Source organism: Myotis davidii, unplaced genomic scaffold (genome assembly GCF_000327345.1).
Source record: "Myotis davidii unplaced genomic scaffold, ASM32734v1 scaffold217, whole genome shotgun sequence".
In the NCBI taxonomy this organism is placed as follows: Eukaryota; Metazoa; Chordata; class Mammalia; order Chiroptera; family Vespertilionidae; genus Myotis; species Myotis davidii.
Genome location: NW_006290034.1, coordinates 10,403,476 through 10,417,396, shown reverse-complemented (window position 1 = coordinate 10,417,396; position 13,921 = coordinate 10,403,476). Strand labels below are relative to the sequence as shown.

Genomic DNA, 13,921 nt, shown 5'->3' with positions numbered 1-13,921 from the left:
TGGAACCTAGATTTTTTGTCTGCTGGAATCAAAGAATGAATCCACGGACAGAAAGTGGTATAGCAAAGATGGAGATTGATTGAAGAATAAGTACAGACTCCCACGTGGGAAGGGGAGAAGGGTCCCACTGAGTTCTTTTTCCCTATGGCTTATAAAGGCTGCAGATCCTGGTGCCTTGATATCCCTTCTGATTGGTCACTATTCTCTTAGACTGGTTACTATAGTAACACCTAGGCTCAAAGGTCAAACCTCACATGGAACATGTGAAGTTCTCCCCCCCACCTTCCTTAGTGTTTTCCTATTCCCTCTGGACTTTCTTCTCCTTCTGGATGAAGGGCTTCCTTCTCTTTATTTTGTAAGTATAGACCTTTTGCTGCTCCCAGCTCCCTCAGTCTGTGGAAATATACCTGTTGCAGCTTTTCAGCTTCCCTATTCTATGGAAATACCTTCTGCTGCCTGCAACCCTGTGCTTCCTCCATGGTCCCCTTCACTTCCAAAATTTCTGAAATTTCCTAAGCCTGTCCTATCTTACCCCTAAAATTCCTGTTTCATTAGCAGGTGTACAGTGGGGTGAATGTTACTGGAGAGGCTGTCTCGGTTTAGTGGGAGTGAAGTAAATGTGGAAAGACATGTAAATGCCTGGGAAGCTTACAGACTAGTTGGAGAAACAGAAACACACAAGTCAAGTAGCTCTAAAGGGTGTAAACAATCCTTCAAGACAACAGAAAAACAATATCACGAAGCAGCATGTGAGCACTTGCCAAAGGCAAATATTTGCTTTAGGAACTCAAAAGATGATGAAACCTTTCCAGGCTGGGGAAGCAGGGACACTTTGTTTGCATGGGATTTGAATTAGGACCTGAAAAAAGTGGTAGTGTACAGCCGATGTGGCTCAGTGGTTGAGCATTGACCAATTAACCAGGAGGTCACAGTTCGGTTCCCAGTCAGAGCATATGCCCAGGTTGTGGACTGGATCCCCGGTGTGGGATTCTCTCTCATCATTGATGTTTCTATCTCTCTCCCTCTCCCTTCATCTCTGAGATACACACACACACACACACACATATATATATTCAGAGACAGGGTGTCTTGAGGAAAGGTGATGGTAGGGTTTTCCTTTCATTCTATGAGGGATGAGACACCTGATAAGGGTTTTAAGTAAGAGAATGACAGGATAAGATCTGAATTTTGAAAACATCGTTTTATCTGTAATACAGAGCAGATGACCAAAGTGAATTCTGGCAGGCATGATAAGAGACTGCTACAGATGTTTTTGCTATGAGGTTGGTTGTACGGATGGGACATTCACTTGAGCTATCTAGCAAAGAGTATGATGTGTAGGGCTAGGTCTTAGGTAAGAACTTGGTTGGAGATTTGGGAGTTGTTTAGGAGGCAGAAGTGTTAGCCCTAAAAGTGGATAAAATCTCAAAGGGAGAAAGTATGAGGAGAAAAAAAAGCAGAAGGCTAAGGACTAAGCATCATTTAAGCACTCACTTTAAGAAGCAGCAAAAACCAGAAAAGGAGGCAGATGGAAGAACAAGGGACCACAGGGCATAAGAGGAAATAGGCATTAATGTGCAGAAAAAAATATCTAAATTAGATAAGAATACCCTGCATTCTTATGCAATGTTACTTTTCACAAAGCTTCCATTAAATTATCTCACTTGAAACAAGATTCTAAGTAGACATAGCAAACATTATCAAACACTAATCAAATCTGGTATCCTGGTTCCCTATGTGCCAAATGGAGGTGATAAGAACTAGGATATTCCTTTTGGAGCATAGACCGAGAAGGTGCCTTAAAAACCACCTAGTTTCCAACCACTTCATTTTATAAATGAGGACAGGTAGGCCTCTGGAGAAGCACACTTCTGAGGTCATACAACCATTTAGTAACAGAGCTGGGACCAGAAATGGATCTTCTTGAGTTTTAATTTATACGTTTCTCTTCCTGAACTTTATTCATTTATTCTAAGAGCATGGATATAACAAAAATAACTACATGGATTTTAAATGTTTACATTTTTTTAAAAAAGGAATATTTTCTCTTAAGTTGCCAACAGTCTATGGTAAATCAAATATGTTGACTACTTATAATCCAAATTGATTCGAGAGAATGCTCAGTTCTAATTCTGCCCTCCCGGGGCCTCTTTATCCACCCAAACTTTTTCTATCTTTCAAAGCGAAGGGCAAGTGCAACTCTGAAGTTTTCTGCCATCATCCCAGTAAGAATTAACCACTTTGTCTTCTGGGTTCTCATAGACCAGCGTATTCCAAACTTCAGGTGGAAACGTCGGTGTGTAAATGCATCAGTTCAGTGGGTCACTCCCAGAAAGAGAAATAGAACAGATACCATCAGTGTGCATCGCACGCAGTGGTGGTAACATTACTTTGTGAAGCTTTCACTTCATGCACGTATGTGTGCTGGATTGCAGTATAAAATGTAAAAGGTGTGGCAAGCTTGGAGGATTATAGTGAAAAACATGCACCTATATCCATATAACTCTTTGAGGTTTGGGACTGTCCTCACCTTTCTATCCCTCATGCCCAACATACTACTTGGTAGGGACTCAGGGGATGAAGAGTTATTATTAGAAGAATAAAGAACAGGTAGGTTGGGGGGAAGCGAGTACTTGAATTAAGTATAACTTTCTTTAGTCTTCTTTACTTTGGATGTTAATATTAATTGTTTTCAACTCAGTATTTACCGCAACCAAGAACCTGTGTTTGGTATGTGTGTCTCCCAGTGACCTTCAATGTCCTGTGTGATGTGGTATAAATAGCACTTCCTGCTAATGTTGCAGCTGTCATTCAAGGATCTTAAATTGCTCTAGGAGCAGGATCTGGTGTTGAGTGCCTGGCTCCACTTGGCAGGTGCTCGAGTTAGAACCAGGGACCAGCTGAAATCTCTGGGCTCCAGGCTGCCTGTTTTTATTTCTCCCACTCCAACTTGACCTTTCTGCTTTCAAAACTTTCCCTCATCCCTTGTGGGGAGGAGCCATTGACCCTACCGTTTTGTGAGCTTGTGAAACAGTAACAGAGTTTGCAAACATTTCGGTGAATGAGAAGGTTGCTCTTTCATTTGGGCTGACTCTGATGTATAATATGGGGAGGGGGTGGGGTCATGGAAATAAAGACTATTGATTTAAGCAACTCAGGGCTGGAAAAGTCAGGGGAGAAAACTGTGAAGGAACTGATTAGAGGTTTAGGATCATCCAAGGAAATTAGAGACCTCTCTGGCTAGTAGCTCTTTAAGATCTGCAGTTGACCCAAAGGGGCTTTTGACTAGCTATGTGCGATATCCATTTTGATTCCACTTGTTCGTTTCTTCCTTCTGGCTACATTCCATCGGTTGTGTGTGTGTGTGTGTGAGTGTGTCTGTGTGTGCATGCATATGCAAATCAGCCACCAGGAGTTTAAATACCCCCGCCCCCACACACAAACACCCTTCATTTCCTTCTCTTTTTTGTAGCCCTAACATCACCCTGAATTACTCCCATTCCCCATTTCCTGGAAGCTCCTCGGGGTCACCCCCCTCTCTTTCCCCAGGAGCTGTTAAGTGCCCACAGTTGGGCCTGGGAGGTGCTGGGAGGGTGGCAGCTTGGCGTCCTGGCTTGGAGTCAGGTTACACCACTTGTGTGTGTGTGTCTGAGTTCACACAGCATGTTCCTCTGTCAGGGATTCCGCAAATATCTGCCGGAGGTAAAAAAGGAAAGTGCGCTGCACTCCAGCACCCAGAGCAGTGAGCCCCGCGTCCCGAGGCCCCGCGAGCGCCAGGCACCAGGGCCATGTCGCCACCGTAGCCTCCACCGCGCCCCGGCCGCTCGCTTCATGCCTCGGTGCAGCCGCACCACGTTCCTGGGGTGAAGGGGTGCCTGGGCATGCTCCTCCCCATGGGTAGCCCACCATGTCTAATGGATATCGCACTCTGTCCCAGCACCTCAATGACCTGAAGAAGGAGAACTTCAGCCTCAAGCTGCGCATCTACTTCCTGGAGGAGCGCATGCAGCAGAAGTATGAGGGCAGCCGGGAGGACATCTACAAGCGGGTGAGTGAGGGCAGGGGCGCCCCGATATTCCAGGCCCTTCCTGGCTCGCGCTGTGCGCACTAGCGAGGGAGGTGGGCTCCAGGCCTGGGCTGCTCACCTTAACGCGCGTGACCTTGGCCAAGCCCAGTTCCCCTCCTGAGAGAGGGAGCTGGATTGAACCAGAGGTTCTCAAACCAGGACAGTGTGTGTGGAACCCTGCAGAGCAATCGCCTTGGGAGCTGGTTAAAAGGTAGATTCCCCACCTCACCCCGAGATTCTGACTTAGTCACTGGTGGGGACGCTGGGAAATTTGCATTTTAAAACAGCCCCCAGAGGTGACTCTGAAGCTGGTAGTCCCAGATGTCACACTCCATAGAGAAAGGCTGCGTGTAGCGCTGGCTGGCCCCATGGAGGCAGAGAATGATGCCGTGGAGAACAGGGCAGCCGCGGGGGCCACTGATGTTTCTTGAGAAATTCATGTTCAGTTTTTTTAAAAAACATTTTTTTATTGATATCAGAGAGAAAGGGACAGGGAGAGAGAGAGAGAGAAACATCAATGATGAGAGAGAATCATGGATCGGCTGCCTCCCGCACACCAACTGGGGAGACCTGAATCGAACCCTGACCTCCTAGTTCATAGGTGGACGCTCAACCACTGAGCCACACCAGCTGGGCTCATGTTCAGTTTTGAAGATCATTATGTAGAATAGTTACAAAGACAGAATCTTGGGCGTTTTCAGTCTTAGGAATAGGTAAGCTGAGCATGAAGAAAAGGTAGCAGCAGGCCTGCGGAGGGGGAGGGGAAGGGTGGCTTCTCTGAACCACAGGGCTGTCTTGATAGACAGCTGAGTGACTAGGGTGGGGATTGGCTGAGTTGAGGGTGAGATGAGACAGCACCTTGCTAGAGGACATCAGGCTGTGGGGGTGCAAGGATTAAGCGTCCTGACTGGTTTCCACAACATTGGTTTCCACAGCCCTCTTAGTGTCTGTGCAGGCGCTGAAGGGGCCTGAGTGACCTGGAGCTGGTCTCGGGGGACTTTATCAGAGACCCTAAATCTCCAGCTGTTTACGCAGGAGACTGTGCCAATAAAATCCCTGTGTGCCCCTAGGACGCATCACAGTCTGCCAGATTGGGTCTTGGTCAGAGGGGTTCCTGGTGTCTCTGACACCCAAATGACTATTTGGTAAATCAACTAATGGGGACCGCCACATTGGGGAGATTTAGCCCCATTTTCTGTTTTTCCTGGATTTCCATGTTTTACTCTGAATTTTCCTGAAACTGGTCTAGATTCGCCTTTCGTCTTTCATATGGCTAGTGATGTGCCTCAAGGAGCCACCAGGGTCGAGGAGGATATTGCCAAGTGAGGGTTGTTGGCTCAAAGATATATAGAGAGAAGGGGGAGGGTAAATGGCAATATTTGCCTCAGGGTAGAAGTAGTGAATGAATTTGTTCACTGGAGCATTTTTCTATTAATTGTCCCCAAAGCAAGACAGAAGGAAGAATAATTTCATAGATCATTTGAGGGAAAGATGTTGTTTTTCTTTAGCTTGAATCAACGGATTGCTTGCATCATTTGGTCTCACCCTCTGCTCTGATAGTCTCCAGTGAACACTTCGGGTGGGCTGGGCAGCGGCCCAGCTGTCCGGGAGAAGCGTGATTAAGATTAAAGGACGGGGGGTGGGGAGGGAGTGGTCACAGCACATTGTCACATGCAGAGGTGACAACCATTTTGTTCAACCAAAGTTGCCACTAGACTAGTCCCATTTAGGAAACAGGCATGGCTCTGTGTCCTCCTCATGTCAAGTACAGCGAAGTCAGGCAGCTACTGGACAGCACGATTGGAGGGATCTCAAACTACCGGGTCCCCTTATCTCCCTTCTCACCAAATCTTCGTTCATTCCACCAGTCACCTACTCCTCCCATTTGTCTGTGACTTGGGAAACACTAAAGGCTTACGTTCAAATGCTCTTATGTAATGCTAACAATACATAAAGCCATTGTTAATCATTAGAAAAGAGGCTCCAAGATTTGTCATGCAGACTTTTCAGCTCTGAGTTAACTCACCTTTCACCTGGGAGATTTATTTTCTGCAACAAGTGAGACAAGGGGAGGGTCAAGACGCCCTTCTGGTACTAGCTGCTTGTCAGGGAACTTTAGTTCAAAGTAATCAATATGTCATTGTGGGATGTTTTGGGGTGGCCTGTCTTGGGCCCCAGCAGTGTCTTAAGTTCATCCTTGTTGGTCACATCATGATTCCACGAGATGAGGTGGATTAAATAGCAGCCATGTTGGCAAAGAGACTTCAAGGGTGACATGCATTCTATCATTGACGCGCTAAGTCAGGTCATTCAGATGGGAATTCAGAGCCCTGTTCGGTGACCCAACTTCGCTTGGTTTTTCTTTAGTGTTGGAAGGGCACTTCTTTAAATAGAGTAGAAATATTAAATCACACCCAACTGAGTCAGAATCTGCAATAATTTGGGTGCTGCATGCATGGTCCTCTTCAATAAAACCAATGTTTGCGAAACATGTACTGTAAGTCTGTTGTGGATAATAATTATTTTACACATTTCCACTACTTCAGATTCTGTTGAGATATTTGTATTAGGAGTGAAAATTACTGTCTTTAGGAGGGACAGTCAGGCTTTTTACCCTGATGGCAGCAGGGGAGGGAAATACAGGAAACTTTAGGACTGGAGAGAGGGTCCTGTCTTCCCAAGTGGCAAGTCATTTTTTATGTAGTTGTTAAGGGAGAGACAAAAATAGATATAATTCATAAGGATTTTAATTAATTGTAAGAAGTTTTAAGAGAGTTATATAAAAACCTGGAAGTGTCAGCTTCAAGGCAAGTAAATAAAGGAGTTAAAGGTTTCTCTCTTTCAAGCTGTTCAGAAAATTCAGAAATAATCTTAAGACTCATGCTAACTATGGACTAATAAAATAGTATTAAATTATACCTAAAAATTTGGTTCTGTGAGACTGGTTACTTTTTGGCTATTTTAACTATCCTTTAGCTTCAATTTTTGTAAATAATTAAAAAACAGAAAAAAAAATGGGCATATATCTACCCGATTAGGTACCACTGCCCCCTCTTGATAGCAAATAGTAATTGTAGGTTCAGTTTTTTGGGAAGATAGTTTTGAATGTGCCTCCCCAAGAAGAAACCATTGCAGTACTGCTAGCTCCTGATTCTGGGGCGAAGGAAAGCGAGAAAGTGCTGTGACCGGCCCACAGCTGAGTATGGTCCACTCCTTCAGAGAGTGGCTTGTTGGCATTTCTGGACTGCAGCTGCTCTGGCAAATAATTTCTGGGTGGCAACTTGTTGATTTCCTCGTTGTTGTTGTTGGTTATCTAATACTGCATCTTCTCATGATAGCTGAGTGTGCCACCACGAGAAATATGTTCTGCCCTGGACTTAGTGAAATCCACTGCTGTGTGGAAAACCCCCAATCCACTGTGTTTCTCCTCATGATAGCTACTTGTTAAGCTTCCGTGAGTGTATTATTATGGTGCTTTAGAAAAGATTTAAGAATGGAATTTAAAATCTGACAGATCCAATAACAAAAGTATCAGGAGAAGCTGAAGGTTGTCATCTGGGCCAGGTAGAGTCAGTGTTTAAATCTGGCATAATTGATGTTAGAAGGTTAAAGTGGATTTGGCCTTCAGATGGGAGTTGGAAGAGTTGTGTTCTTTTGTTCTTAGGCCCTTAAACTGCCTGATTTCTCTGAGCTATCGTTTCTCATCTTTGAAATCAAATGATATTTTTCCGGAGCAAACTTTGAAGTTTATGCATAGCATATTTATGCAGCTAGGTTTTTAAAATTGTGACAAACGAAGTACTGGTTTTACTTGCCTACCAGATTTTCATCATTTCTACTATTCAGCTGTCACAGGGCATAGTAGTTAAGAGTTATGAACCAGTCTGGCTGGTGGGACTCAGTGGTTGAGTATCAACCTATGAACCAGGAGGTCACCATTCGATTCCTGCTTGGGGCACATGCCTGGGTTGTGGGTTCAATCCCCAGTGTAGGGCATGCAGGAAGCAGCCAATCAATGATTCTCTCTCATCATTGATGTTTCTATCTCTCTCTAAACCTCTCCCTTCCTCTCTGAAATCAATAAAAAATATGTTTTTAAAAGAGAGTGAATAAATAAGAAAGGCTGGGTTTGCTAAATTTCTTTTTTTAACAAAATATTTTATTTAGCAACGGTACAAAGTCCTTTGCTTTTATAAAATTATTATGACTGTGATTAATTATAATTCAAAATGTTTTATCATCTTGGTTTAATACTTTCTGATATAATTTGGTCTGGTTCTAAATTCAGCTTTTAACAAAGTTTTGAAGACCTATCTCTTTTTGCTTGATCCTGCCTGCTTCCTTAGTTTCAGGGGAGAGATAGGCACAGTGTCCAGGAATGTGCTGCAGCGAACTTACAGATTTTCATAAGAGTGTGGAGGAAAACAGAGGGTCCGTGTGGGATCGAGAGGCTGCCACATTCTATCCTTGTTCCCTCCCTCCTCACCTACACCTGCCTGGAGCTGTGTTTCCTGAGGATGGCGTCCGAAAGGACAATTGAGCTCTCAGCCCTGATGATGAACTTCTGGAGCCTGATTTACTCTGATTCACATTTAGTTATCCCCTTAACTATGATGTCCGCCTAATTTCTACTTCTGAATGAACTTATTACAAAGCCCCTTCTTAGTATTAGTTATGTCCGTCCAGGCTTACACACTGATAGACATAGCATGATAGAGTTGAGAGGAGGCATTCTAAATTCCTGTCTCAAACGTTTCCCTTATTTGTGTTATCCCCTTGACCATTTGTTCACTCACATTTGCACAAATTGCCACATTCATACATTCATTCAAACATCTGTTGATTATCTGCTATATGCCAGCTACTGTGCTTGATGTTGGTAGAGAAAGATATTAACAAATAAAATGATATAATAAGGGCTTCCATATAGAGATATGAACAAATTGGTCTAGAGTACAAAGGAGAACAATAAAGTCCACCAGGAAAGGTCTTGCCAAGTGTGTGAAGTTTGAATTGAATCTTTAAAGGTGATTAACACAGCAAGGAATGGGAGAAGCATTGCAGGCAGAAGAAACAGCACATACAACCACACAGAACACTGAAAAAGCACTGTGTGTCGGCACACTCCAGGTCTTCAGTATGGCTAGCGCACGTGGTAAGGATTGTGGTGGTGGGAAGGTGAGACTGGAAGGTAAGCAGGGTACAGATCATGGAGAGCTTTGGGACTTATCATTCATTCATTAATAAACATCAATTGGATACCTTCTATACTCTAAGTACTGTGCTAGAAGTTGGGGGTTCAAAGTTGTAAAACACAAGTGAGGGAGTGTGGTAAAAAGCAAAAATCGAGATGTGTACAAAGTTGGTCAATGGATGGTGCAGTGGAAAGAAAGGACTTTTGCCAGGAACAAAAGCCTTGTCTCTACAAGAAAGTGCGTGATTCATGTGGAGAATAAAAGTGGTTTTGAGTTGATAAGTTTAAGTGGTAGGCATATAGAATAGGCTTTGAAGTATGCAGGACACAATCCTTTGTGCCATTTTAAAGAGTGTAGACTTTATCCTGAGGATGGTAAGGAGCCATTGATGGGCTTTAAACAGCGGGGAACCCCCAGATCCTACTGGTGGGTGGGGAAGAGGGGCTCCAGGAAGGGAGTGCAGGAAAGCAGGAGGAAAGGCAGGCCAAACAAACTGTGGAGACAGTAAAAAGATCAGTAGCTGGCAGGGGGTTGGGGGAGGGAGGGATGAATAGGCAGAGCAGAGAAAACTTTTAGGGCAGCAAAACTATTCTGTAGGATACTGTAATGATAGATATTTGTCATACATTTGTCCAGACCTATAGAATGAACAACACCAAGGGTGAGCTCTAATGTACAACACTGTGGACTTTGAGTGATGATCATGTGTCATTATAGGTTCATCAATTGCCACTCAAGCCACTGTGGTGGGGAATGTTGTTGTGGGGGAGACTGTGGGGGAGGACGGGGTATGTGGGAACTCTCTGTACATTCTGCCCAGTTTTCTGTGAACCTAAAACTATCTAGAAAATAGTCTATTTTTAAATGCTAAAAAATTAAAGACATTTTAAAGAGACAAAATGGGGGCCCATGGCAATAGGAATAGAGGGAGGGAACTGATCTGGGAAATATTTACGAGGTAAAACATCTGTAGGACTTGGTGGTGGCTGATGGGATGCGAAGACTGAAGGGAAAGAATCGAGAAGACTGTCAGACCCAGCCAGGGTGCCTCCATGGTTGAGCATTGGCCTATGAACCAGGAGGTCATGGTTTGATTCCTGGTCAGGGCACATGCCCCTATTGTGGGCTCGATCCCCAGTAGGGGGTGTGTTCAGGCGGCAACCAATAGATGTTTCTCTTTCAACGATGTTTCTATCTCTCTCCTTTACTCTCTAAAATTAATTATTTTAAAGACTGTCAGGTTCCTGGCTCAGACAGGTCACTTTTTCTGGGCCTCTGCTTGTTTATGGTAGAATGAGTTGGCAGGACCCAGATTCATGCCAACATCCCTCCCAGCTCAAATTTCTGTGATTCTGAACAGCATCTTCTGCATACTCTCACCCTAGCTTAGGCAGTTGCCTCCCTTCTCCCAGTCTCTCAGCTCATGATGCCTCTCTGTGCAGGAGTTGCCTGCAGAGCTGAGATGGCTTTAAAACTGCCAGCCAGTGTCAGGAAAATTGGGTGCTGTTATCAGGTAGCTGGGGTTATAATTAGCCCAGTTGCTAGGGGAAAACTGAGATTCTGTAGGCATGGACTGCCAGAAGCAGCTTTCCCCTGCTGGTTGAACTGACTCCTTTGCAGGAACAAAGTGGATAGGGATGGAGTGTTTTCATGTGTTTTTAGAGGATTCAGTTTTTGCCTAGGACAGTGGTCGGCAAACTCATTAGTCAGCAGAGCCAAATATCAACAGCACAACGATTGAAATTTCTTTTGAGAGCCAAATTTTTTAAACTTAAACTATATAGGTGGGTACATTGTTATTAACTGAATTAGGGTACTCCTAAGACTTAGGAAGAGCCACACTCAAGGGGCCAAAGAGCCGCATGTGGCTCGAGAGCCGTAGTTTGCCGACCACAGGCCTAGAATATAGGATAGGCTGAAAGCAGAAAACAGGCTTGTGCTGGGGCTAATCAACATCTTCTGTGTGGTAGGAGGAGTGGGCAAAATTCTCTTGATCTGTATTTGGGTAGCTGGAAAGATACTTCACATGATGGTGAGAAATAACTCACAGTTTAGAGCTAGAGACGATCTTGGAGGTAATCTATATAGCCCTTTCGCTTTTTAACAAATATTTTTATCTTAAAAATAATTTTAGACTGATAGAGAAGAGGCAAAAATAATATAAAGTGTTCTTCTACACCATTCATTCAGCCTTCCCTCATGAATAAGCCCTTTGTTTTTAAAGATAAGGAAATTGAGGCCCCAAATAGTAAAGTCACTTGCCCAAGGTCACACAGGTCAGGTTGGGACTAGAGTCCAGGAGGCCTGGTGACCTGTCTGGGTACTCGAAGTGACTTCCTTGGTCTTCAGCAAAGTTTCAAGGGGTTTACATGCTTGCCAAAATTTAGACTTTCTTCCGCTTTGTGCTACTGGGCTAAAATGGAATATACACAGCAGGGGCTAGGGTAATTCATAGATAAAGATTCTGTACCCTGTGCCTGCTGCCAAAAGAACATATGTAGTTCCTCAGCCTATATACGCCTTCCGTAGGGGTTTCATTTATGTTTCCAAAGCCACTGTGAACATTTTTTATCTCTGCTTCCTGCTCTGACCTTTGCCATCTCCTCTAAGCAAGTTCAAATTCACAAACTTGACAGTGAGATGAGGCTCTGTGATACGTGGAGAAGGCACGGAGTGGGGGCTGGGGCACACTGGAAAGAATCCACCCTATCATGTTAAACAGCAGCTAATCCACCCACACACCAAAAGACCTGGTACATGCTGTTCCCTGCAGAGCTAAGTAATGGTCCAGGTGGCTTTTTGCCAGGCAGTGTTAGAACAGACTTTGGGCCACACCGGGCAGTTATCATACCTGTTATTTGGAAACTTGGCTTGAAGAGGTTGGAAGTAAATGAGAGGCACTGCCTGCCTTGTAATGCCAGCTTTTCATCCCCAACCTCACGCAAGGTCCCACTGCGTGAAGGGCAGGAAGCCACCTCTATATGTACTCAGGGCCTTAGAAAGCCCTCATGGGGGTTTGAGAAAGAAGCCTGCTCTGGGGCCCCTGGTAAGTGGAGGGAGCTTGGCCAGCCTGGAGGCCATGACCTGGAGCTGCAAATGAAGAGTCTGGGCCCTGGCTGAGTACCAGAAGTAAGAAGTCCTTCCGGGTCACTTGTTCTGGGTAGGTTTCCAAGTTTCCTCTGAGGCCCTCTCAGAGTTCTCCATTAGAGCCAGGCAAACTGAGTCGATGCTCTGTACTAAACATACATCTGGTCCTGCCCACCTGGTGCCACTCAACTGATGACACAAGGCGTGCTGTCGTCACTCTGCTCCCAAGTCAGGAACTCTGAGTCCAGAGCAGGATCCTGGGGTCTTCCAGGTACAGAAATCAGATGAAGATGGTGGACCTCTGGGGCTCAGGTGAGCGGATCCTTTACAGATGGGGAGCACTTGCTCTTCTGAGTCTGCTTTCTCTCCGACCCCTTCTCGGTGATGGGATTGTGAGGCCACAGAGGATTCTTAGAGTTCAGTGGTTCTCAACCTTCTGGCCCTTTAAATACAGTTCCTCATGTTGTGACCCAACCATAAAATTATTTTCGTTGCTACTTCATAACTGTAATGTTGCTACTGTTATGAATCATAATGCAAATATCTGATATGCAGGCTGGTCTTAGGCGACCCCTGTGAAAGGGTCGTTAGACCGCCAAAGGGGTCGCAACCCACAGGTTGAAAACCGCTGCATTAGGCACACACAGGAGGAACCATCCAGCAAGGGAGCAAGTGACGGTGTGTGATTTCTAAATGGCTCTCCCTTCTCTTTTCTCTCCTGTTTCCCTACTTCTTCAAGGCGTGTGAGAGTGTGTCCCCTGTGCCTCAGAGTCTTGACATAAGATGTAAGAAAAGAACTGATCAGGAGGAAAACTCCTCTATCCTTTCTAAGTTACTGCTCTCCAGGAGTTTCTAGAGCCAGATCCTGTCCCACCTTCTTGTATCACTGTTCTCCCCCATTTTTAGGCCCTTTCTGTCCTTCTTTGGTCCATATCCTTTCCCCTCAATTTCACACATAAATGCTACATGCTTCCCATTTAAACCCCCTTGGAGAAGGAAATCCATTTAGTGTTAATCCTGTCCCACCTTCTTGTATCACTGTTCTCCCGCATTTTTAGGCCCTTTCTGTCCTTCTTTGTCCCATATCCTGTCTCTTTCCCCTCAATTTCACACATAAATGCTAAATGCTTCCCATTTAAACCCTCTTGGAGAAGGAAATCCATTTAGTGTTAGCTGCAGGCCAGGCTCTATGCCTTTGCATTTTATACATATTTAATCTCAAGCCCAAAATAGCCCTGTGAAGTTGGTGTCTTGTCCTCATTTTTTTCATAGGGCCAGGTTTGCCATCAGCAGCCCCAGCAGCTACATGGCCTGATTCTTGAGTTAATCAAGGCCTTGGCACATCCTTTAGAATTAAAAGTTAGTCCCTCTTTCAAATGCAAATGATGCTTTTTAGTGACTAACTCTACATTGTATTAAGGCCTGACCAAAGAGAAAAGAAAGAGTTCTAGTGAACCCATATCTATTTTCATAGTGGCTTTCACCAAGACTGTGACCGGAAGGGGTGGCATTATCTCACTGATCTATCTGCAGTAAAAGGTGGCATTGACCTCATTTTTAATTGTGCAATAGG

The 13,921-nt window shown here is 44.7% G+C and overlaps 1 protein-coding gene across 6 annotated transcripts in view; it reads left to right on the top strand.

The window, feature by feature from the left end:
* LOC102767867 (myomegalin) overlaps positions 1 to 13,921 on the top strand; it is a 135,927-nt gene that overhangs the window by 30,099 nt on the left and 91,907 nt on the right. For 3 of the 6 annotated variants that reach the window (XM_015563486.1, XM_015563484.1, XM_015563489.1), the window contains exon 4: positions 3,938 to 4,048. The exons of 1 other annotated variant lie outside the window; for it this stretch is intronic. In XM_015563486.1, the coding sequence (XP_015418972.1) occupies positions 3,938 to 4,048 (111 nt within the window). Of the gene's footprint in view, positions 1 to 3,528; positions 4,049 to 13,921 lie in introns of those variants that run through there. 2 more of the 6 variants (XM_015563488.1, XM_015563487.1) reach the window with 2 other exon arrangements.